At 42.4% G+C, this 22,967-nt stretch overlaps 1 protein-coding gene across 9 annotated transcripts in view; it reads right to left on the reverse strand.

Annotated features, from left to right (window-relative positions):
• Positions 1 to 3,051: 3,051 nt before the first annotated feature.
• The window catches only part of ZNF385B (zinc finger protein 385B), a 298,102-nt gene continuing 278,186 nt past the window's right edge, over positions 3,052 to 22,967 (reverse strand). For 8 of the 9 annotated variants that reach the window (XM_053269237.1, XM_053269243.1, XM_053269221.1 and 5 more), the window contains 4 exons: positions 18,016 to 18,282; positions 13,222 to 13,400; positions 10,597 to 10,698; positions 3,052 to 5,471 (listed from right to left, as the gene is read on the reverse strand). In XM_053269237.1, coding sequence (XP_053125212.1) covers positions 5,247 to 5,471; positions 10,597 to 10,698; positions 13,222 to 13,400; positions 18,016 to 18,282 — 773 coding nt within the window. In that variant the 3' untranslated portion in view covers positions 3,052 to 5,246. The remainder of the gene's footprint in view (positions 5,472 to 10,596; positions 10,699 to 13,221; positions 13,401 to 18,015; positions 18,283 to 22,967) is intronic. The other variant, XM_053269231.1, reaches the window with a different exon arrangement.

The raw sequence follows: 22,967 nt of genomic DNA on the forward strand, positions 1-22,967 counted from the left end.
CGGTCTGACTCACGTTATGTACCGTTTACACCTGCACTGCAACTATGAAAGCTGCTTCTTTCTGAAGTGCCCTTTGTTAAGCAATCCCCGTACAAATGCAGAGGTCTGTTGTGAAGCGCAAGTCCACCACAAGTGGTACAGACCCATTGCTTTCAAGTGTGAGTGGTTAGTCATTCATGGCTGCTAGATGGTGTGTCAGAATTAGTCCATAGCACCTCTACCATTTCTCTTTTTACTTGCAAACCATGTAAGTAAAATGATTTTTTTTTTTGCATTTTACTGTCAAAAATGCAATTACTTTCGATTAAAAGGACTGCCAAGGCGCTAAAAATCACCAGGGAGCTTGCATGTCCTGCAATCCTTATGTCAGAGAAAATGTGTTTCTTTCCCCCATGGATGGCCTGGTGTGTGTTGTCTGCAATCTCCAGTGGAGGAGATTTTGCAGGAGTTCTAAGATAGTTACTTACCAGCTATGGTTCATCTTGCTCCAAAACCAGAGGCAACAGTTTCCATCCTGAGCTTTCTAACCTACAGAGCAAACTCCAGACAGGCCCTTTTGTTGAGCTGAAAGAACCTCATTCCCTTCCACACATTTTCCACACATGCCAGCCTTCAAGCTTTTATGGATCAGACACGGGAAAGCTATGCTATAGTCCCTTAGTACAATCCCAGCAGAAAATATGGTTTCGGCATTTCCAAACCATATGTTAGTGTAAAAACAGACAATTCATCAAGGTTCACCTGGCTATGCAAAATGAATGTCAGGTTTTAAAAAAACCTGTTAGTCTGCTACAAATTAAGCAACATGTTTAAATGATGCCATATGGAAATGTTTCAAGGCAAGTGGAACATGTATCAAAGAGACAGCTCCACTTGAATGGGAATCGTGCTTAAAATCAAAATGACTGTAGAAACCCTCAACCCTCAGAGATGGGGTTCTGAATATTCTCAGGGGAGTGGACTAAAAAATGACAACAGGTATGGAGGAACTAATGAGAGCAGGTCTTGAGAATGAAGGGTCACGTACAAAACAGACTTTTAAGGAGATTGTAAGGTCGTTTACAACTAGGGATCCTCAACGTTGGGCCCCCAGATGTTCTTGGACTTCAACTCCCATAATCCCCAGCCCTAGTGGCCTTTGGTTGGGGATTATGGGAGTTGAAGTCCAAGAACATCTGGGGGCCCAACGTTGAGGATCCCTGGTTTACACAACCCTGTACTTGGGGTGAGGAAGGCAAGGGAAGATTGCACCGACCTTCCCCACTGACAATTCTGTTTGTTCCTTTGGCTGTGCCCCCACATGAGCAGTGCTGCCGGGAGCCACATAGTCATCTGTAGCCCAGGGAAATGAAGCCCTGACTCCAGAAATCCCCCCATGCACCACATGAGAAGCATGGAGCATGGGCTGTCAGGATCTCGAGGTGCCCAGCTCTGTGGCTGCTCAGGCTGCAGGCAGCCCGAACAGACCCACACCACGCTCGAGCTCTTCTACCTTGGTCATAGCCTGGGGGGGGGAAGACCCAGGCTACCTGGAGGGGCAGTGTCGGGATCGGGCCTGAGCCTGGCACTCCACACAGGGGCGTAACTACTATTAGGCAAGGGGAGACGGTTGCCTGGGGGGCCCCCAGAGACACCTCACATGACTCCCCATTGCCCCCTGCCCAGCCCCAAGTCCCCTCAGCCACTTGCCCTGTTCGCCCTCTCTCCCGCTTGTCCTCCTGGCCAGCAATCTAAGTAGCAAGCTGCCTGCAAAGAGCTCCTTTTCTCCCTGCCAATCAGCTGATTGGCGGGTGGGCAGGGCTTCCAGGGAGGCCTCCGTGTAGGCCTCAGTGAAGCCTGAACTGGAGTAGGCTTGCAGGGAGGCCCCAAGCAAGCAAGCAAGCAGGCAGAGTGGCCCCCACAGCTCTTTGCAGCAGACCCTCCGCCCAGCCCAGCATTTGCCAGGTAGAATGTGAACTCCTTTTTGTGGTCACCCTCCCCCCCCCATATATAGGGATCTGCTTGCCATAGGGCTTTGATATGGAGTGGGGAGAGACTGAGAAGTCTCTGAATATTTAATTTAAAACAGCTTGGAAAATTTGCTGGCTTGAAAAAAAAACTATCTAGAAAGTCCTATAAGTGGCTTGTTTCATGGCAGAAAATTATAAAAACTTCTGGAACAAACAATATTATATTTATTTATTTATTTATTCATTCATTCATTTATAAATGCACTTATGCTCAAGTTGTTTTGCAACCCAGAAGGTCTGAGTGAGAACTGTGAAGCATGTGTGGTGCTTTTATTTTATTTTTCTTGTGTGTGAACTGCTACCCAATAACTTGCAGGGACTTTAGGGTCAATCTGGCCAACATGTGAATGCAGCACCTCCATTCCGGAGGAGATGTGTGTTAAAGGGCTTTAAAAGCCTCCTGTGAAAAACCTCCTGCAATCAAATTTTATTGAATTTGTTCAAAATTCTGAGAAAACATACATAGGTTTACACTGCATGGTTGAAAGTCTCCTTTGCTAATCTGCAGCGATAGTCCCATTTTAATAATTAGTGTTTCTAGTGTGTTCTAGGCATTAAAAGTAGCACAAATATATAGTACTCAATGTATATCACTATATATTGTGAAGTGTGTGTGTGTGTATTCAGTGAAATGTATTTCTAGACAGCATACTTATTTTGAAATATCAGACTTGAATCCTTGGGGGCCTGGGGTGTGCGGAGGCCCTGGACTTTGAGGGGGGGGGCATTTTAAAATCTTGTCTCTGGGCCCACTCCAACCTTGCTACGCCCCTGACTCCACATAAGCAACCCTACCCAGGTGAGGCTGTGCAAGCCTAGGTAGGGCTGCTTGTGTGAACAGCCTCAGTGTGTGTGCGTGCGTGTGTATGTTTGCATGCATGTCTGTGGGTTTCCATGCTGATAGAAGCTTGTATAAGCCAAGATGAGAGAATTAGAGTGTCTAGTAAAATAAGAGAAACATGCAATACCCAGCTTGCAGTCTGAAATGGTACAGTCCTAGAAGTTCTGTACCATATGATTTATTTGCCTATAGAAACAAATCAGCTGTTAGATATAGTTTTTAATGGCAAACACATGGACGATGGGTCGGTCAGATTACAATAGCTAAATGGTCCTCCATCTCCCGAGGCGCTATACTCTGGTAATCAGAAGCTGAGGACTTCTAATCTCACCACCATGTCCCATTTGTGATCTTAGGCACCTGGGTGGCTTCTTGTGGAGACAAAATGCTGCACTAGATAAACCTTTGTTCTGTTAACACTCTGTGGTTACTATATAGTTACTATATACTTACCTTGGCTATTTTAAAAGCATATCACAGCAAGAAAACAAGCTTTTCTCGGGAACATGGCGGGGATATTATTGATGTATTCATAATTTGATCCATAGCAAATATAATTGTATTACTAATGACAGTGAGCTGGCTCAGACAATACTCCAAACTGGCTGTTGTAATTGCATGGGGGAGGAGCAGAGGTGCACAAATCTCCTCCTACTCAGTATGCTGTTGCCTAATTGCACAGGGAGAGGTGTTGTTCACATGATAAAGTGTTTCCTATAGTCTGGGAAATATACCAGCAGGGATTTGAACTGGCAACCTCATGTTTGCTAGGCAAGTCATTTCCCTGCTGCACCATTAGGTGAACCACCCCTCAAATACTACTTGTAGTATTTGAACTGTGTGAAGGGAATTAACTGCCTCCCATGTAGTTAGATGCTGCTGCACCAGCATACTGACAGAGAGATGTGGACACCCATGTTTCTCCCCCATGCATTGAATTGGACTAGAGTATTGTCCAAACCAACTCTGTGTAATGATGCTATTGTACAATGTTGTCATTCACTGTACCATAAGGATACTGTCATCAAATAGGTTATCACATTTAAATAAAAATCTTTTAGTAACACAGAGTTCTCATTTAACATTTCTATTGGCACTCTTTGGCTCATTAAGATATATATGTACAATTTGATATTTTCCATGTTATTTTATTACAAACGTGCTTTTAAAAAATACACATATATTTTATTCTTTACAGGTTACAGATCAATATGTTTTTGGAGATTACTGTCATTGACCCTTAATAACACTCAATGTGTTGTCAGCATCCAGATCACCTTTATAAAATGGAGTAGGGGAAACCAGGGAAAGAGGAAGGCCAGAACCACAATATATTAAGTTAACAGAAGGAACAATTAATTTTATAAATATTTTCTCTCCTGTACATTATTGCATTAGGGAGCCACAACTGTATGCAGCATCATTACATAGGAAAGAAGGTTAGAAATGGAATATGAATATATATATATATATATATATATATATATATATATATATATATATATTCCCCCATAGGCCCATTGTGTCAACACATAATGAGCATGAGCTGTGATAAATGCATACATGATGAAGCTCTCCGTTGCAGCAATTGTTTAGTAACAGCAGTGAATTGAGGCGGGGGTGGGGGGGATCCAAACAAAATAAGTTAAATGAAAATAGCAAACAAGTCATAATGTTAACTATCTGATATATGGCTTTCTATTCTGTATCTTTCTAAATAAAATGTTAAATTAAGGACAACATTAACTTTAAAAGAAGAAGAGTTTCAAGGCTGTTCTGCTTCCAGACTTTTACACAGCAACTAAAATGGTTTACATTCGACATGGGATAAATCTCGAGAACTACACAAGATAAACTAGTGCTGATGTCTAAAACAAGACACAGTCCCTGTCCATGGGAGCACCCAGGAAATAAGAAGTTGCAATCCATTATTGAGATGTTATCAGCAATTGATGCACTTGTTTCAATTCACGTAGCTTTGTTCTATACCAGAATCTACCCAGTTGGTTTCCAGAGGCCGACGCACATCAATATGAGGGAGGAAGACCCTGGTTTTCAAGTCAGACAGGAAAATATTCTGCATTCCTTGTTCACAATGCACATCACACCCCCATGCTCAAAAGCAGATGAGTGATCCCTTGATGTATTTTGTGCACAGTTAATTTTTCTGTAAACCATTGTTCTGAGTTCTTTATTTAAAACAAAAACAAAACAGCAAAAAGCGTGTGTCATCTGGAATGCAATACCCGTCAATGAAGAACTCCACAACCTATTTTGTTGGGACATAATCAAGCATGGTGCCTTAAAAACACTGTCACTTAAAAATATGGAACCCTTGCTTGCTTCCTTTTGTCTCTTTTCCAAATGGCCATAGTTATGTCTTGTCGATCCAGCGATCAGTAGGGTGCAAAAAGGATTGATGTCGGAGTAGCTCTGATAGGGCCATGCCCTGCCCGTAGGAGAGCGGTGGGGATTGCAGGTGCCTGGAACAAAGCAGCTGTGGGACGAGGAGGCAGAGTCAAAGTAGTTGATACGGCTGCAGCTGCTGCAGCTGCAAGAGGAGACGAAAGGAAAGCTGGTGCCAAAGGCTTTATCATTTCTTTCTGGAATGCAAGTTTTGCCTGTGGGGCAGTGGGGAAGAGAGAAAACATCAAGTAGTTATTTTCCCAATGTGCAAGGTTAAATAGAAATAATCCTGACCAAAGCTTTTAATCTCCCCCACCCCCTTTTCTTCTTTCTTCGATTTCTGCAAAGGAGGGATATACATGCTTAAGACTTACCCCAGTACTACAGACCAGAGTAATTAGCTATTGTGCATTAATGTTAACCTTTTAGAGTGAAGTCAATATGCTTGCATGTTATAGGGATTAGATGAACTGTAGTGAGCCTGCCATTATTGATATAGTTTCCCAACTGAATTTCGTTTCTACTGCGGATGCAAGTCTACAGGTCGCTTTCCACATTCCATTTTTACAACTAGTTCCTGCTATGGCTAAAATTACAACACATGGGGATTTAATGCACATTATTAATGGAGAGAAACATAAATGTTGAGAATTCTAGAGTCGCTTGACTTCCCATGGAATCTTCTGACTTCACCCTCCTTGTGTGACACTTTTAGGGTGGGTTCACACCTAATGCAAAACCTACTTGCAAAGTTGTTAACCGACTTCTCCATGACTGTTCATGAAGCTCTGGTTCATTCTGTTGGAGATGGAGTTCCAGTGCATCAACCTTTTGCACCAACTATCCGAATGATTCGGAGCACTGGGAGTAGAGATAGTGAGTAAGGGTCTTCCTACCTGTCCTACCTGTCTCTACTCTATGACCCTCTATGATCACTACTGAAGACTTTTCTTTTTCGCCAGGCTTTTGCCCTGTAGTTCATTTTTCTGTTCTTTGGTAGTTACTTTAGTTTTTTAAAATAATTTTTAATTATTAATGTAATGTAATTTTTAATGTTGCCTGTTTGCATGTTGTTGTGCACCACCCAGAGTCTTCGGAGTGGGCAGTATATTAAATGTCTCTAATAAATAAATACATAAATTATGTAGTTCTATAGATTAGGGTTAGGTCTTTCTTATCCAAAGTATACTCCACCATTAAATTGTACTTTGTATTTATTCTACTAGGATCTCCATGTGTCTTCTCTAAATAGCTACAACAACTACACTCTGCAACTACCCTGTTACTGGAGCGGGTAGCTTCTTTAGTGCTCTGCTAATTAACTGGGGGATACAAATTACAAGCCCCAACACATTCCAGAAGAGCCCCTCCCCCCTTGCTATTGGGATCAATGGCAGTGAGGCAGCACAAGGTGGGTTAAGATCCAGGGCCTCACTGGGAGGACCAGCTGGGGGGCATATCTCTGGCTCAAATTGGCTACTTCAAAAAAATTGAGATGTGTGATAGGCTGCAGTGCCAGCTTCAGGTTGCCTCCATATCTCAGGCTGGGGCAACCTCAGGTTCTGTGTTATGCATGAACCCATTCAAAGCACTCCTGTGTCTTAATATAAAAAGTGAGAAGTGGTCCTGTGCGTTTCCAAGACTCTGTTTGCTTGCAGTTACAAATTAGAGACTTAAATTGGGCTTCAACTCAGGCATGCACCTGCTGTTACTTCAGCTTTCCCACTGTGAAACTAATAAGTTAATAAAGTCTGAAGCATTTGAAATTTTCTCTTTATAATTATAAATAGAAGGATTGTCTTTTTGGTTTGTTTCTGTAGGTCCGCTAGAACCTGCCATATTTCAAAATTCAAGTATCAGTTTCTTAGGTATCCCTGATTTGCAATACTGTAGGTACACTCCAATGCCATCAAGAACAATGGGATTTTATTTATATATTGAGATATGTATATTCCACCATTCTGAAAAGTTTTACAACACCCAAGTTATACAACATTAATTAAAAATAAAAGATTAAAACATACATGGGTCAGCAATGATAGATAACTAAAAGCTGATAAAATGTGCATGCAGGGTGTGAAGAACTGATTGGAAAGGGGGTTCAGTGTTTGTTTTTTAATGCTTATGTTTGGGTATGTTGCTTGGTTTGGAGGTTTTGTGTAAAGTGAGCAACTGTTGCCAAGCACTTGGACTTTAGCGATGGTCTCTAGGGGACGTGGACTTGATTGGTGGAAGGAGTTCTATGGTTTTCAGAACCTGGGCAGCAGAAGGAGAGTTCAGCTGGGAGTTAACTGACAGTGGTGAAGAAGTAGCCAAAAAGTGGGAAACAAGATACTGAAGGACTGATAAGGAATATAGCTGGTCAACACAGACAGGGTAAGGTAGAAGAAGGAATGATTGGCTGGAGTCAAGGAAAGGAGATGGTGGAAGGAAAGTTAGGAAGAAAAAAAAAGTAAAGTCTTTTATCTCCACCTTCAGAACAGCTTCTAAAATCAAACCCAACCAATTTTGTCTGCCAGAGCCATAGTAAAAGTCCAACATTATCAGAGGCGGAGAAATCCTGTACAGTAGTTATCTTTTAAGTTCTGTATTTATTTAAAGGCACCACGATTTGGAGAAATCATAAATTCTCTTTACTTTCTAAGTCAATTATCCCTCTCTTATAATTCCCATGCCTGCAGCATTTACCACCTACCAAGGGCGATGGATATCATAGAGAGAAATATTATAGTGAAGGTTGTCATGAATAAGGGGTGGCAGCAGATAAAGCAAAGAGAAAGAGCAGTTTGATTGCTATAGTGTAGTGTGGCAGAACTGTCACAAAGGGAATCAAATAAAACTATCAAGCCAACAGGCCAAAGGCCTGTTGGAAGAAGATGTTCTTCATCAAGAAACATGAAAGGGAGGGCAAGAAGGACCAGGGTGCCAGCCACCCACATGGGTTGCTAACCCATGGTGTACAGGGTTCTGAGGTGTTTCTGAGGTGTTCTGAGTGTAGATTCTCTGGTAGCAAATGAGATTTTCAATACAAACCATGAATCCACTCTCATTTGCTACCAGAGAATCTACACTCAGAACACCTCAGAAACAACAGAACCCTGTACCCCATGGGTTAGCAACCCATGGGGGTGGCTGGCACCCTCTGTTCACTACACCACCACTCGCTCTGGGCCACCCCAGCACCCCCAAGTGCAGTTATGGGGCTGCTGAAACATCCATTGCACCTTATGGGGAAAACCCTTAAAGATCCGCAAACTTCAACAAATCACCCAAAATCAGCCCTCTGCCCAAATCCTTTGAAAAAATTCTGGTAGCTTCCTTGCCCCCCTTGGGCACTATCACCAACCCCACACCACTCTAGGCCACCTCTTTCCCCCCGACGTGAAGCAATGCTTATCTCATGGTAGCAAGCATGACTTGTCCCCTTAGCTAAGCAGGGTCAGCCCTGGCTACATTTGAAGGGGGGACTAGTTTTGTTGGACTGATGTCTAGACAAAGACTACAGGGGAAGGGGGAGCCTCCTAACCCCAACAAGGGTGAAGAATGCTATGGATGCCAGCCTCATGGGTTGAGAGGCACAAGCAATCCTGGAACAGACTCAAAGCCAAGAGGAGCATCAGTTTGCTGGAGCTCTGTGCCATCAGATTGGCTCTCCTGGCCTTCCAGGACGTGGAGAGGAAAGCTGGTCTTGTGGTAGCAAGCATGACTTGTCCCCATAGCTAAGCAGGGTCTGCCCTGGTTGCATCTGAATGGGAGACTTGATGTGTGAGCACTGCAAGATATTCCCCTCAGGGGATGAAGCCGCTCTGGGAAGAGCAGAAAGTTTCAAGTTCCCTCTCTGGCTTCTCCAAGATAGGGCTGAGAGAGATTCCTGCCTGCAACCTTGGAGAAGCTGCTGCCAGTCTGTGAAGACAATACTGAGCTAGATAGACCAATGGTCTGACTCAGTATATGGCAGCTTCCTATGTTCCTATATTCCACTATACCCAAAATGGAAATTTCCATTTTCCATTTTGAGATCTGAAACAGGTTGGGGTGGGGAATTAGTGGCATCCTATGTTCCAACTACCCCCCAATCCACAAGCAACTGGGTACTCGGTTTATATTTTAGGAATTTTTAGACTCTTCATTATGAGGAAACGTTAGACACCAAAGAGCCTAAAAACTTGAAAACAATTCTAGAACATAAATGGAGTAGTACCCCACTGCCTTGCGGGTGGGAGTGGGGTGTAGTTGGAACATGGCAGTTGACAGTTGGCACTGTCAAAAAGACAGTCAAAATGAATAGAAGAAATGAAGGTGTGTAATGAATCCTCATAGGGATTCATTGAGGGGAAGTTATTATACACCAAAGAATACAAACACTTGAAAAATAGTGACCACACATTTTGCTCCATAACTTCACCTCTACAAGGGCTAGAGCTTAGCTTTTTTTTTTTAATTGGCTGGGAATCTTGGGGAATTATTAGGAGGGATCCAAATCTCAAATCGATTCGAATCGAATCAGGCATGATTTGATTTGTACTCGAATCTAGCCAATGGACCACAGGGGTGATTTGTCTCCGAATCACCCGAATCAGCTAAATTCAGGTACAGATCAATGTGTACCCGAATCAATTTGCACATCCCTGTTTAAAGATGATACTTTAAACTGGGCCTAGAAAGGAAGCCAGTGAAACTGTTGCAAAAGGGGAATCACATACTCCTGTCCTGAAGCCCTTTCCCACTGACTTCAGTGGAGACCCTACTTTTGTATTTTGTACATACATTTCTTCAAGATAACCTCACTAACAATAGATGGGCCCAAAACTTCTCAATACCATGTCCTGAACTTGAGTAGAAGAATCTGAGAAAGGAAAATAGAGATCAACGGAATGCCACACTGCCGAACGAAGAGCAGAACATGCAATAATGTTTGAGTCCTCAGAGGTTTTCTAATAGAATTGTGCGGTTAGTTAGGTCTGATAGGGATAGCAGACCAAAAGTCCCCACATTGGTGCTATTGGCAGTAATTCTGCAACTGATAGGAGGGCCCCCAAGAGTCAGAACTCCAACTGAACTCTTCTCAGCCTTAAAGAGCTTAGTTAACAGGAAAACATGCCCTTCCCCTTCCAGCCTTTAAAATTATGGAGCAAGCTTTTAAGAATATTTTTATCTATCCAACAGGCTATCAGTTCAACATTAAATTGATTATTCTTGTTAGTGTCTTGCACTGCCATGCCATCTATGCGTTGACCTGGCATATTGTGCCACTTGATATGGACTGATGTATGCATAGGGGACAGATACCTAATGTTCATGGTCCATTCAGCATATATTCCATACTTAGGTAATACTTACCGCTAAGATACTTGGACTACGTTGTAGTTTGTTATATGGACTATATTTTGGTTTTGTAGGCTTCCCTGCAACTCTGTCTTTGTGCCTTCTGCTGGAAATGTGCTGAAATATAAAACAAAATGTTCTATTAAAAGTATTTCAGTCTACTAGAAGATGCTCCATCCCAAGTAATCCTTGTACAAGGATCTTTTGATCTACATCAGTTATCATCTCAGTGTTTGATGGCTCACAGTTGACCCTGTGCATCCAAGGAGAAGTGTTACATTTGAGTTGACATCAGGGGAGATGAAAAAACTCTTACTGGGAAGTCATCACTTGATGTTACAGTTATACAATCAGCATGCACAATATAAACGTACTCCAAGAAGACAGTAAACTAAGTAGACTCTCACTTTATTTCTTTTTAAAAGTATACCCTGCTTTTCTCTTTAAAAAGGTGTCCAAACTAGCTTACAACAATGACTTAAAAATGACCTCAATCAAATTAAATATTAACACAGCAACAATGTTCCCTCTAACAGGGATTCCCAGATGTTGTTGACTACAACTCCCAGAATCCCCAGCTATAATGACTTTTGCTTGGGGGTTATGGGAGTTGTAGTCAACAACATCTGGGAATCCCTGTTAGAGGGAACCCCTAAAAATAGTTCATTCCATATGCATAGTCATCAAGGTAGTCAGTAGTCAGCACAAGTGGCAGTCAGCGGCTACAAGACAAACTGTCCCCCATGCAACCAGAAAACCCCAGCTTCAATTATCAGAATTGTACAGATTAGGCACATTTTGAATACTAAGAATTGTATTAATTAAAAATTTGCCCAAGGTAACAATTTGGAGTTCTTTGCTATAAACCGAGAGGCACTGGGTATCATCCAGACTGTTCGTGTAAAGGCTCTTGTGTCATTGGAAGGACATAGCACATACTTAATATGTGCTTAATACTTTTAACTGCCATTTTTATTATGTTTTTTAATTTTTGTAAACCACCTTGGGATTGTTTTTAATGAAAGGCGGTATATAAATTTAACAATCAATCAATCAATCAATCAATGGTTGTGCAAAGAAATTCACCTTAATTAGTTCTAGACTAGTTCTTGTGCTAGCGGAAACTCTTGTACAACATGTTGCACAACCAGTCACAGCATCTCTTGTATAACCGCATATATGTGCAAAGGGAGAACTCCCTTGTACAAATGTTTACTCAGTCTCTTGAACAACTCTGTATCAATGCAAATACGGTATCCCTTGCACAACATGCATTTGGGTTGTTTCTCTTTTGTTAGTGATAATGCAACTTTGCAGAGCATGAGAACTGCAAGAAGCCCTTCGGTGAGTGCCACTATGGATGCTGCGCAATAGAATTAAATGGACACATTGGGTACGGAGGAAACAATACAGGTAGAGAGGTGGGGAAAAGAATCAGATGCTGGTGAATAATGGAAGAAAAAGTAGAAGAACAGAGAACAATTACTACTATAACTCTACACATATACTGGCCATATGTATTCCACAATGCTGCCTAAAGTCGCTTTCTCTCACAAAATTGTAATAATTGTAATAATTAATAATTTTTTGTCTTGTCTTCAGGAGAGCCAGCATGGTGTAGTGGTTAGAGTGCTGGACTAGGACCGAGGAGACCCGAGTTCAAATCCCCATTCAGCCATGAAACTAGCTGGGTGACTCTGGGCCAGTCACTTCTCTCTCTCAGCCTAACCTACTTCACAGGGTTGTTGTGAGGAGGAAACTAAGTATGTAGTACACCGCTCTGGGCTCCTTGGAGGAAGAGTGGGATATAAATGTAACAATAACAATAACACATGAGTTTACGCATCTATCTGTGTGTGAAAAAGTTGTGGGTATGATGAGGATACAAGGGCAAGTTGGCATAGCTGTGGTTTCTCTCACAAACAGATGAAAGTATAAAACCAGCATTACTATTTTAAACATGATGGAAGTGACCTGCAGAAATACTTCCATGACATAAAACAATAGTATTAAGGAAGTGGCTCTCATTTGTTAGCAAATTCTGTCTAAATATTTTCATACTTGTTCTGAAAGCCTTGTGCTTTCAATATCTGCCCATTTAAAAGCAAATTGGAAAGTATGGGATGGGACCCCTACTGCTGATGTATTGCTCTGTGCCTGAATCAATTATAATATTCATGTATATGTTTTTTGTTTGTTTGTCTTGACTCTCCCCTCTTCATATTGCTAGATACTCAATTGGTTTAGAGGTCTGAAATTTTACTGGTAAGATTGAGGTCCATGTTAATATTACGTACTCTATAATTATATACACACACACATATATAAATATATATATAATTACTATTTGTATCTTGCATATAGAGGAGGTTTTCAGGATGGATGTGTTCTTGTATGTATTCATGTATGACTCTCAGAGATGTAACCTTTTCTGTTTTTACTTATATTACTAATAAAAGTATTATTGTGGCTTATGTGGTATATCCTACAAGAGCAGGCATGGTTTGTTCAATACTTGGGGTCTGCGAAATGGAACCCAGTTGCTTAATGAACTGAGCATGTGGCCTGAAGCAAATAACGCCATGATCAAGTACAACAGTTGCTACACTAGCGCAGTGGTTTTTAATGTGTACAACGTACCTGCTTAAGTTGAATTTCAGAATTGACATGGACATCACAGATCTCACAATGAAATGTTTTGTTCTGCAGTCCTGAGCCCTTACTGCCATTCTGAGTCTTCAGTCTGGATCCAGGTCTGGGGTAAGACTTAATTGGACCTGCACCATTCCGAGCTTCAACCATTGTCTTGTGCTTGGAACCTGAAGAGCCATTTTGCAAAAGAATCAAACAATGGTTTCCCCCTTAAATTACAAACTAAAAACATTCAGTTGCTCTATGGTTTCCCCCTCTTTCTGTAATTTCTGTTACATGTGTCAATATGAAGCAAGGATTCTGTTAATCATGACTTATCCTAACTCTTTTTCTACACCAAACAGTTCTCAGGTGCTTTGCTATGAGAGCGCATCTATACAATTTTGACCTTGTTAAGGATCAGAAACTGCCTATTAGTTGGGCATTGATCATAACGACACCCCTCTCCATAGCTCTCTTTGCCATTCTGTCCATAGCTCCAACTACAAGGCGCTTGATGGCCTTCCAAAAGAAGGTTCCCATATTCCACCTTTTTGGAATCCCTGGCATGGGAAGAGGAAAAGCGATTTTTTTAAAGTTACAAAATGCTTATCCAGGAAGGAGAGTTGCCTTCACTAAACTCTTCCCTCTTGATCTGTGGACCATTATGTTCCCTTTTATTTAAAAACAAAGGAGAAGTGGAAGTACTAGAGAGCCATATTCTCCCAGCAGTACTGAGCTATAAGAGATCACTTAACACTGAATGTTGAAAATATCATGAATATGCTATGGAAAGTCCAATGACAGCCCTCAAACCACTTCTGTTATGGAGTGATAAGAAGGGGGGGAAACTGATTGTGTTAAAAGGATTTACAATCCCGCTGTGGAGATACACAAATAATGGAATTTTATGATAGAACCTGAGGTGGAGCTACATATTGAGGCTGTTTTCCCAAGCAGCTTAACCCAGGCTTGGGCATCCAAGGATGGGCTTGGCTGCCCGTGAGAACTGCTGTGTTCCACGCGGCACTGACCCAGCACTGACACCCAGCTCTTAGCCAAGGATAAGGCTGCTGGGATCATGTGTCAGCGTGGGCAACCTGCTACCTAGCCTACAGAGGGCTACCTGCGGGCTACTGACAGAGAGATGAGTGCCTAGAGCACCTGTCCCCTGAAGGAATCCTCCAGTGCTCTGCGCTCAGTGCGCGGTGCACTGTGGGATACCCAGAGGGCAGAATATTGAGTCCTGGCCTCAGAGCAATCTGCCCTGCATGGAGCAGCACTGAGCAGTGCTGAGCATGTGGGAACACAGGCAGAAGATCATCTGCAAGGAAGGCAAGATTTGCAAAGGCTTCTCCTCACCCATCCGCCTGGTAGGTTGTGTGAATGGTCACATTATGAGGCATACATGGGGATCTCAACCTCATGTTTGCCTTATAAATCCATTGTCAGGGGCATTTGCAGGGGAGAATCAACAGGAAGACAGGGACTGCTTTACTCTTTTGCCATCCAGTGTCACTACTGCCATTACGACCCCATAATTCCTTCTCTTTTCTGTCTTCCCGCGTTCACTCCTTATGTCAGCCCAAGACCAGAAATAAGCTTTATTGGGGGAGGGAAGGTGTGGAGGAGGAATGTGGTAGGAGAACTGGAGGGCAAGGAAAGGGTTAGCTACCCCCTTTTCCCCCAGTGGGTTTTCTCTGCAGATGTTCCCACTGCCCCAGCATTGCCGTTAACCAGCAAAGCCCATGTTTGGGAAATAGCAGCTTTGTTGTGGTTCTAACAACTTAGCAACTCCTGCCCTTTCAGTTCTTGTAAGCAGCTTTTGTTGACCAGCGAACAAGGAGCAAAGATTGCATGCAAGAAGGCATGTTTTTTCTTGAGTTTGTTCCCTTAGTAAAAGGACAGAGAGAACATATGGCTCTTTGTAGTTGCTGTGCTTTTAAAAAATAAAAACTCAAAAACACTTTGAGGGAAGAGATTCATAGGCACAATTATATTTCTCTTGGGGAAACAAAAAGTAGCTTTTAACATCTATTTTCTCAACTAAAAAAACACCCCCAAACCTACATGAGATAGTAACTTTGAGTATAAGACCAACACAAGAGCTGGAGGGCTCTGTGGCCCTGCACACAAGCTTCTGGTTTAGTTAATTCCATCAATTTCATACCACTCGTGCATGCCTTTGCACCATGAATCTGATGACGTGCGCTCTGGCCCATATAAACTTCTGCCCCAATAAATCTGTTAGCCTTCAAGGTGCCACAGGTCTCTTTGATGACTTTGTTACAACAGATTGACATGGTTACCATTTTGAATTCACTCTAACCCTGTTCAGTTGCCCTATTAAACTGAATTCACAGCGGCTTTTGTGTCAAGAACATCACATGTCAGAGCCATTTAGAAATGTGCTGAGGACAGCAATGGATGACCCTGGAGCCAGTCACAAAACCCCTCCCCATGCTGAGGATCCTTGTGGTGGCTGCAACATTTTAAAAAGGGATGTGTAGATTTCCCCTCTTCCACTCTTTTACTGTTCTGTGGGGCAACCACGCACAATTGGAAGCAGCTTGGAGCTCATTTGAGTCTTTGCCTCCATCCTATATTATTGATGCACACGTGTTTTGATAAAATATTGCAGAGAACTACTACTTCTGTGAATGAATGGTTGCATTAAAAAAAACTGTATGGTGTTTTACTGATGTGAGCATTTACTCCTGCACACAGATGAAACTCTGTCAAAACTTTGTGGAGTGCAGAGAGAGATTATATTTGTAGAAGTCATTACCTGGGTACTTTACATTACCTGGGTACATTACCCAGATGGCGAATTTACTTTGAGAATGGTGGATGTGCGTTTGCACATCAGGGGGGATTTACCTCAAAGTCCCTGCAGGCTATTAAGTTGCACACCATACATAATTCAGGTTTTTCACTGCACATTGGAGCTTAGCCCAAATTATGCCTGTGCTAAAAAGTTCCACTTTTTACAGTGTTTTGGGGGGGATACCTTGGAGAACCCTGATGTTTCTTCTGATATTTATGGAGAGGCCATAGCGATAGAGCACCATTTCTTAAAGCCACACTTTCCTCATTTAAAAAAAAAATTGCTTGGTGATCTTGCGGAACATCGTTCTGTGCAACCGCATGGTACATTTTGTTTTCCTCTTTTAATAAAATTGATTTCTTTTTTCCTCTTTTGAAAAGCCTCCTGACTATTTGACTCCCAGTGGTACTTTATGGTGAACATAAGAACATAAGTAGGCCTCACTCATGTAAAACCTTACTTTTTGCTATTTTTTTGTGAACATTGGCTTGATGATCTTGCGGAACATTGTATGCACCCGCACAGGGCGGGTGCATATGATGTTTGGCAAGATCACCAAGCAAATGTTTACAAAAAATTAGCAAAAAGCAAAATTTTAACCCAAAAGTTTTTTTAAAAAGAAGCAAAAAGTGAGGTTTTAAGAAAAGCCTACTTATGTTCTTATGTTTACCGTAAAGTACCACTGGGAGTGTACCACCCTGGGAGTGGTACATCCTACACAGACTTCAACGGTGCACGGTACGAACAGTGCATGGAAATTTTTTTGGAAGGAACCAACAGGAACCCCATTAAAGCAGCCCTTTGTGAACGGCCCTCAGATTTCTTTGAATTATCTTTATTGCATTTATATGTTGCTAATATATTACCTCATAGCGTGCTCTACTTTATCCCACTTAATTCCGCAGTTAAGCCAACCATCTGGGCTTAAAATTTGGAAGGAACCAACAGGAACCCTATTAAAGCAGCCCTATGTGAACAGCCCCCAAGTTTCTTTGAACTGTCTTTATTAATAGGAGGAAAGCTGGTCTTGTGGTAGCAAGCATGACTTGTCCCCTTAGCTAAGCAGGTCTGCCCTGGTTGCATGTGAATGGGAGACTAGAAGTGTGAGCACTGTAAGATATCCCCTACAGGGGATGGAGCCGCTTTGGGAAGAGCAGAAGGTTCCAAGTTCCCTCCCTGGCATCTCCAAGAGAGGGCTGAGAGAGATTCCTGCCTGCAACCTTGGAAAAGCCGCTGCCAGTCTGTGAAGAAAATACTGAGCTAGATAGACCAATGACTCAGTATATGGCAGCTTCCTATGCTACTATATATTACCTCATAACATGCTCTACTTTACCCCACTTAATTCCATCCCCAGTTAAGCCCTGGTGCATTCTGGAGAACACTATGGTGGCTTGCCAGAGCTAGCTGCTGGGGAAAGCAGCAGTACTGCTGCAACCACCACTGCCACGGAGGTAACCCAGTCCTGCACTAAAACACTTTTGGCAAAGTTCATGCCTCCAGGAAATTGCTTGTTTGCCGTTCCCACAAGCCCACCCCCAAAAGCCAATGAATTTAGAAGACATTTATTAAGCCCAAGTTTTTTGGATTCCCATTAGTAAAAAATGTTTTCTGTGTCATGGAACAGCATCTGCTGGAATCGGGGTAAAATATGGACTCTAGGAAGCTGGGAGGAATTATCAGTCTAGGCAACAAGATTATTCATGGGAAAAGGTTTTACTAAGCAATGCAATAGATGTCTACTTCAGAATAACCAGATGATTAAGAGCTTTAATAAAGAATAGAATTAATGCTTCATGTGTTATCTGTAGGCAGAAACATAATAATTGCCACTGTATATTTTAAATAAAACCTTATTTCCTTTTCAGAAAAATACTGGAGTCAAACAGTTATATAGATTGCACTGTTTAAATGCCAAATATCTTAACAATTCAAAAATGCAGTTATGCATTTAGTTATTTCTGGTAGACACTCACCCGTGTTATGGGCCTCTAGCTGCGACAGGGAGTTCACAGCCACTTTGCATAATGAACAGTAAAGCAATTTTTTGGCTTTCTCCTCTTCTGATTCAGAAATGGCGTTAGCAGTTCCATTTGTGCTCTTGGAGGAAGCTGACGATGAGGGCGTTGGTGCTGTAGTTGCGGCTGCTAGTGTGGCTGGGGTTCCAGATTCGGGCATAAAGGAGACCACTTCAGCATTTAGAAGCTGACAAGAACCATTAGCTTGCAGAGTTGCCCTATCTTCTGAAAGCAAAAAAGAGAATGTTAGGCTGCCAGATTGTCTTTAATTCTTATCTTTAATTTGGATCTGATGACCTTGTGGCAAAGTGGGGAAATGCTTGACTGACAAGCAGAAGGTTGTTTGTTCGAATCCCCGCTGCTACTATATCGGGCAGCAGCGATATAGGAAGATGCTGGTAGGCATCATCTCATACAGGTAAATCTTGCCTCACTAACCTTTTGGAGTTCTTTGAGAGTGTCAACAAGTGTGTGGATCAAGGTGATCCAGTTGACATAGTATACCTGGATTCCAAAAAGCTTTTGACAAAGTTCCTCATCAAAGACTCCTGAGGAAACTTAGCAGTCATGGGATAAGGGGACAAGTACATGTGTGGATTGCCAGGAGGTCTAGGACCAACAAACAGATGTACTTTTTCACACAATGTGTGATCCACTTGTGGAACTATCTGCCACAGGATGTGGTGACAGCCAACAGCCCGGATGGCTTTAAGAGGGGTTTGGATGACTTCATGGAGGAGAGTTCTATCAATGGCTACCAGTTGGAGGGCTGTGGGCCACCTCCAGCCTCAAAGGCAGGATGCCTCTGAGTACCAGTTGCAGGGGAGTAATAGCAGGAGAGAGGGCATGCCCTCAACTCCTACCTGTGGCTTCCAGTGGCATCTGGTGGGCCACTGTGCGAAACAGGATGCTGGACTAGATGGGCCTTGGGCATGATCCAGCAGGGCTGTTCTTATGTTCAATTGATGCCTGCCACCATCCACTTTTTAAGACTACTTTCCAGTAGGCTTATTAGATCACCTGACATTCTGGATGTGTGTCTGCCCCCTGCCCATCAACTTTGCAATGCCCATCAACTTTGCAATCAACATCAACTTTGCAACGCCCGGAACAACATGAACCAAATCAGGTATAGTTGTAGGGACACATAAGGACCTCAGTGGTGTAGAACCTTGTAGGACCTCAATGGTGTAGTTTGTGATGATGTAATCCACTCAAATTCAAGATGGCGGACATGTAAATGTTTGAGGCACAAGTTGGCTAACTTGTGAACCGCCTAAGCAATTGGAACCAAATTTTTGCCACAGCTGTAGGGATACATAAGGATGCCCCAATGCCTTAGTTTCTGATGCTATTATAAACCCCAATCCAGGATGGTGGGCACATGAACATTTGAGGTGCAAGTGGGCTAACTTGTGGACTGTCTAACAGATCTGAACCAAATTAGGTACAGTTGTAGTGAGTGACACACAGGGACACTCAATGGCATAGTTTGTGATGATGCCATCCACCCTGATTCAAGACGACAGATGTGTAAACCTTTGAGGTGCAAGTGGGCTAACTTGTGAACTGCCTAACCAATTTGAACCAAATTTGCTACAGCTGGAGGGACATGTAGGGACACCTTAAGGGCATCATTAGTAATAATGTAATCCATCCTTATTCAAGAAGGTGGACACATGAACATTTGAGTTGCCAGTGGAAACAGATTTGGACCAAATTTGGTACAAATTTGTGCCCTACAGACACATAGGGACACCTCAAACATATAGTTTGTAATGATGTCATCCATCCCAATTCAAGATGGCAGACATGAACATCTGAGGTGCAAGTGGGCTAACTTGTGAACTGCTTAACCGATTTGGACCAAATTTATTCCAGTTGCAGAGATAGTGAAAGGAAGGTAGGCAGATTAGTTCTTACTAGAACAACTTGTTATATAAACAGATTCACCCTTCCACGGGAATATTCTGGGACAGCAAAGTGGAAAACTTCTCCATACAGAAAGACTTGAACAGTCGTAGGCCTTCAAGTGTGTGTGACTAGGGCAGGACGCAATAAGGATTGACACTGTATAACAACAAGGATTTATTCATAATGGGATGATCAAGAAACTATAGAGGTATCAATAATCACTGCTTCCATTCAAGTAAAACCCTTCCTAAGGAACTACAAGAACCATGTAGTCAGATCCAAGCACTTAAACAAAAATAAATTTCCTGATGCATCCAGCTAAACTGGTCCCTATCTTTCCTACTTACTCCCAGTTGATTCCCATCCCAAGGCTGTTAGTCTCCCCTTTTCCTATAGTAGCTGCTGATCAGATCTTCTTCAGAGGCCTCCAGGGAAGAACTGAACTCTCACACACCCCTCCCCTACTCTTCTATAGGCTGTTATCTACCAAACCCTTCCCCTCACTCTGGATTGAGTCTCCCAGGCTTTCTACCTTATTTGGAGAAACCCACTCTCCAAGCAATTATTCTAATTGAGGCCTAATGCTCCCTCAAGCCTGATTATCAGTACAGCTTCTCAGCAACAGTCCCCTCACTCCCAAATCTGGAACTTCCTTTACAGGTTGTTCTAAGGTGTCCTGAGATTATCTTTGCAGGGATGAAGACAGAGGGAAAGCTTGAGGATCAACTCCTCACTTAAAAATTTTTGGGCTAATGGGAAGTCACTTTGGTGGGAGGGATATGTTTTGGGGACTGGTGGGTCATTAGGTTTGATGGGTGGCTCAGTAAAATGAGGGGGAACTCCTCAAATATTAAGGAGGATCAGTTTACCCTTTAATTACCCTTTAATCCCTGTGAAGTGCTTTGAACAGTGGAATGCCCTACTGACTAAAGTCTGCTTGGCTCAATTACTCATCTTTTGGGTGTAGGGGGTGGTAAAATATGGTTGTTTGAATGTCAGGGCAAAGCTATTTCAAAGTTGCATAGGGTCTGAGGCCCAGACTGGGAGTGTCCAGCAGACAATCAGAAAATGAGGGGCAGGTGAGAAGGTAAGAGTCAGACCCAAAGTCAGGAACCAAGTGGACAGACCAGGATCACACAGTGGGTGGGTTCAGAAATATGGTGACAAGTAAGGTGACACTAACTGCTGGTTCCTGGAAAACGTGCTCCTGGCAAGATCTGGAAGTTGTGCACATTGCAGGTCATCCAAACCCACCAACGTCCAGTTCAGCAGCACTTCCCTCTGCCACCTGACAACTGCCACCCAATTTCAAATCTTGGGTGCAGATCTCAAGTAGCGGAAGGAGGTTCTGCTCAGCAACCAGACATTGGTGGATTCAGATGACACAAAATGCATGGAACTTCTGGCTCACATCAGAAGTGCACATTCACCAGAAACCAGCAGTTGGCAATACCTTACTTGCCATCATGTCGTGAGTCATAGGTCTGGGACAGTGGTCAGCAGAGCCAGAAGTCAGAAACCAGAATTCAAGCAGTAAACTAGAGTTCAGGAATGGAGTTCAGGATCAGGCTGGGGAGACAAACTAGAAGTTAGGAATGTAGCCAGATGTCTGAGAAGTCAAGGAGTCAAGCCAAGGAGAACAGACACAATAAAACAGGACCAAGGAGACCTTCAGACGGAGGCAAGGCTTGCTTTCGACATGAAGCTACTTATATCCTTCCAGTTGTTAAGGGAGCTAATGGTTTATCCCTTTGGGCGACATTGTCCAGGACCTGGAAGGACAAATTCCCACTGCAGCGGCTCAGCCCAGGTGAACATGACAATGCAGTTCTTTGAAGTTGGTGGAAACTGGTATGATGCTACTGCCACGCATGGTGAATGTCATGCTTATTTTTCCTGTGGTGGCTTTCTTTTTGGATGTTATTGTTTTTGTCTGTATATTTTTATAATGGTTGTTAACTGCTTCAGATGCTTGCCCCAGCTTCATTTAGAACCAATTCGTTTATTGACAACCAGAAGGATTTGTATACTGGACAGTTGAGGGAGGAGAAATAGGAGCGCCCTGTCTCAGAACGGTTTATTAGAATTTAGAGTATTTCCAAAAGGTTGAAACTTAATCTATCATATAAGAAATCTCACCAAGGAACATATAGATACATCTGTAGACAAAACTGATTTCATTTGTGATACTTTCAAATTCATTCCAGGACCCTGTCCACCTTTATATATTTCTGTTTTGTAACATATCTGTTTTCTAATATTTTCTTGTTTATGTTTTTAATCTTTTTTCACTTTTTCTGATTAAAAAAGTTATACAACTAACATAACCAACTGGCAGCAAAGTTGCAAAGAATTAATAAGCTATTATCATGTTGTCAGATGTAGGTTTTGGAAAGTAATTATAATACCTCTAGTATCATTCAAAGAGGTGTTTATGATCACACACACTCACTTTCCAATAGTACTGGATAGATAAGACAGAAAACTCTTTATTTATATTTTTTTGTAGCTAGTATATTTGAGATGTAGACGAACAGTCATTTATCTAGGCAGGGGGGATATTTTAACATTATTGCTTATCACAACCATAGCACCTTTCAAACAAAATATGTGGTGATCAGGCAAGTCATCTGCAGTTTTGCTTCTGCCATGTTTTCTCTCTGCCCAATTCAAGGCCATGTTAGAGCTTTGTATAACCCAGCAGTAAGTTACACATACAGTGAGAGAAATAAGTATTTGATCCTCTGCTGATTTTGTCCGTTTGCCCTCTGACACAGAAATGACCAGGCTGTAATTGGAATGGTAGGTTTATTGTAGCTGTGAGAGACAGAATAACAACAAACCAACCCTCAAAAGCCCAGTGCCCAAAAGTCAGCGATGGATTTGCATTGTAGTGAGGGAAATAAGTATTCGATCCCTTCACAAAAGATGTCTTAGTACTTGGTGGCAAAACCCTGTTGGCAATCACAGAGGTCAGACGTTTCTTGTAGCTGGCC

Source organism: Hemicordylus capensis, chromosome 1 (genome assembly GCF_027244095.1).
Source record: "Hemicordylus capensis ecotype Gifberg chromosome 1, rHemCap1.1.pri, whole genome shotgun sequence".
NCBI lineage: Eukaryota > Metazoa > Chordata > Lepidosauria > Squamata > Cordylidae > Hemicordylus > Hemicordylus capensis.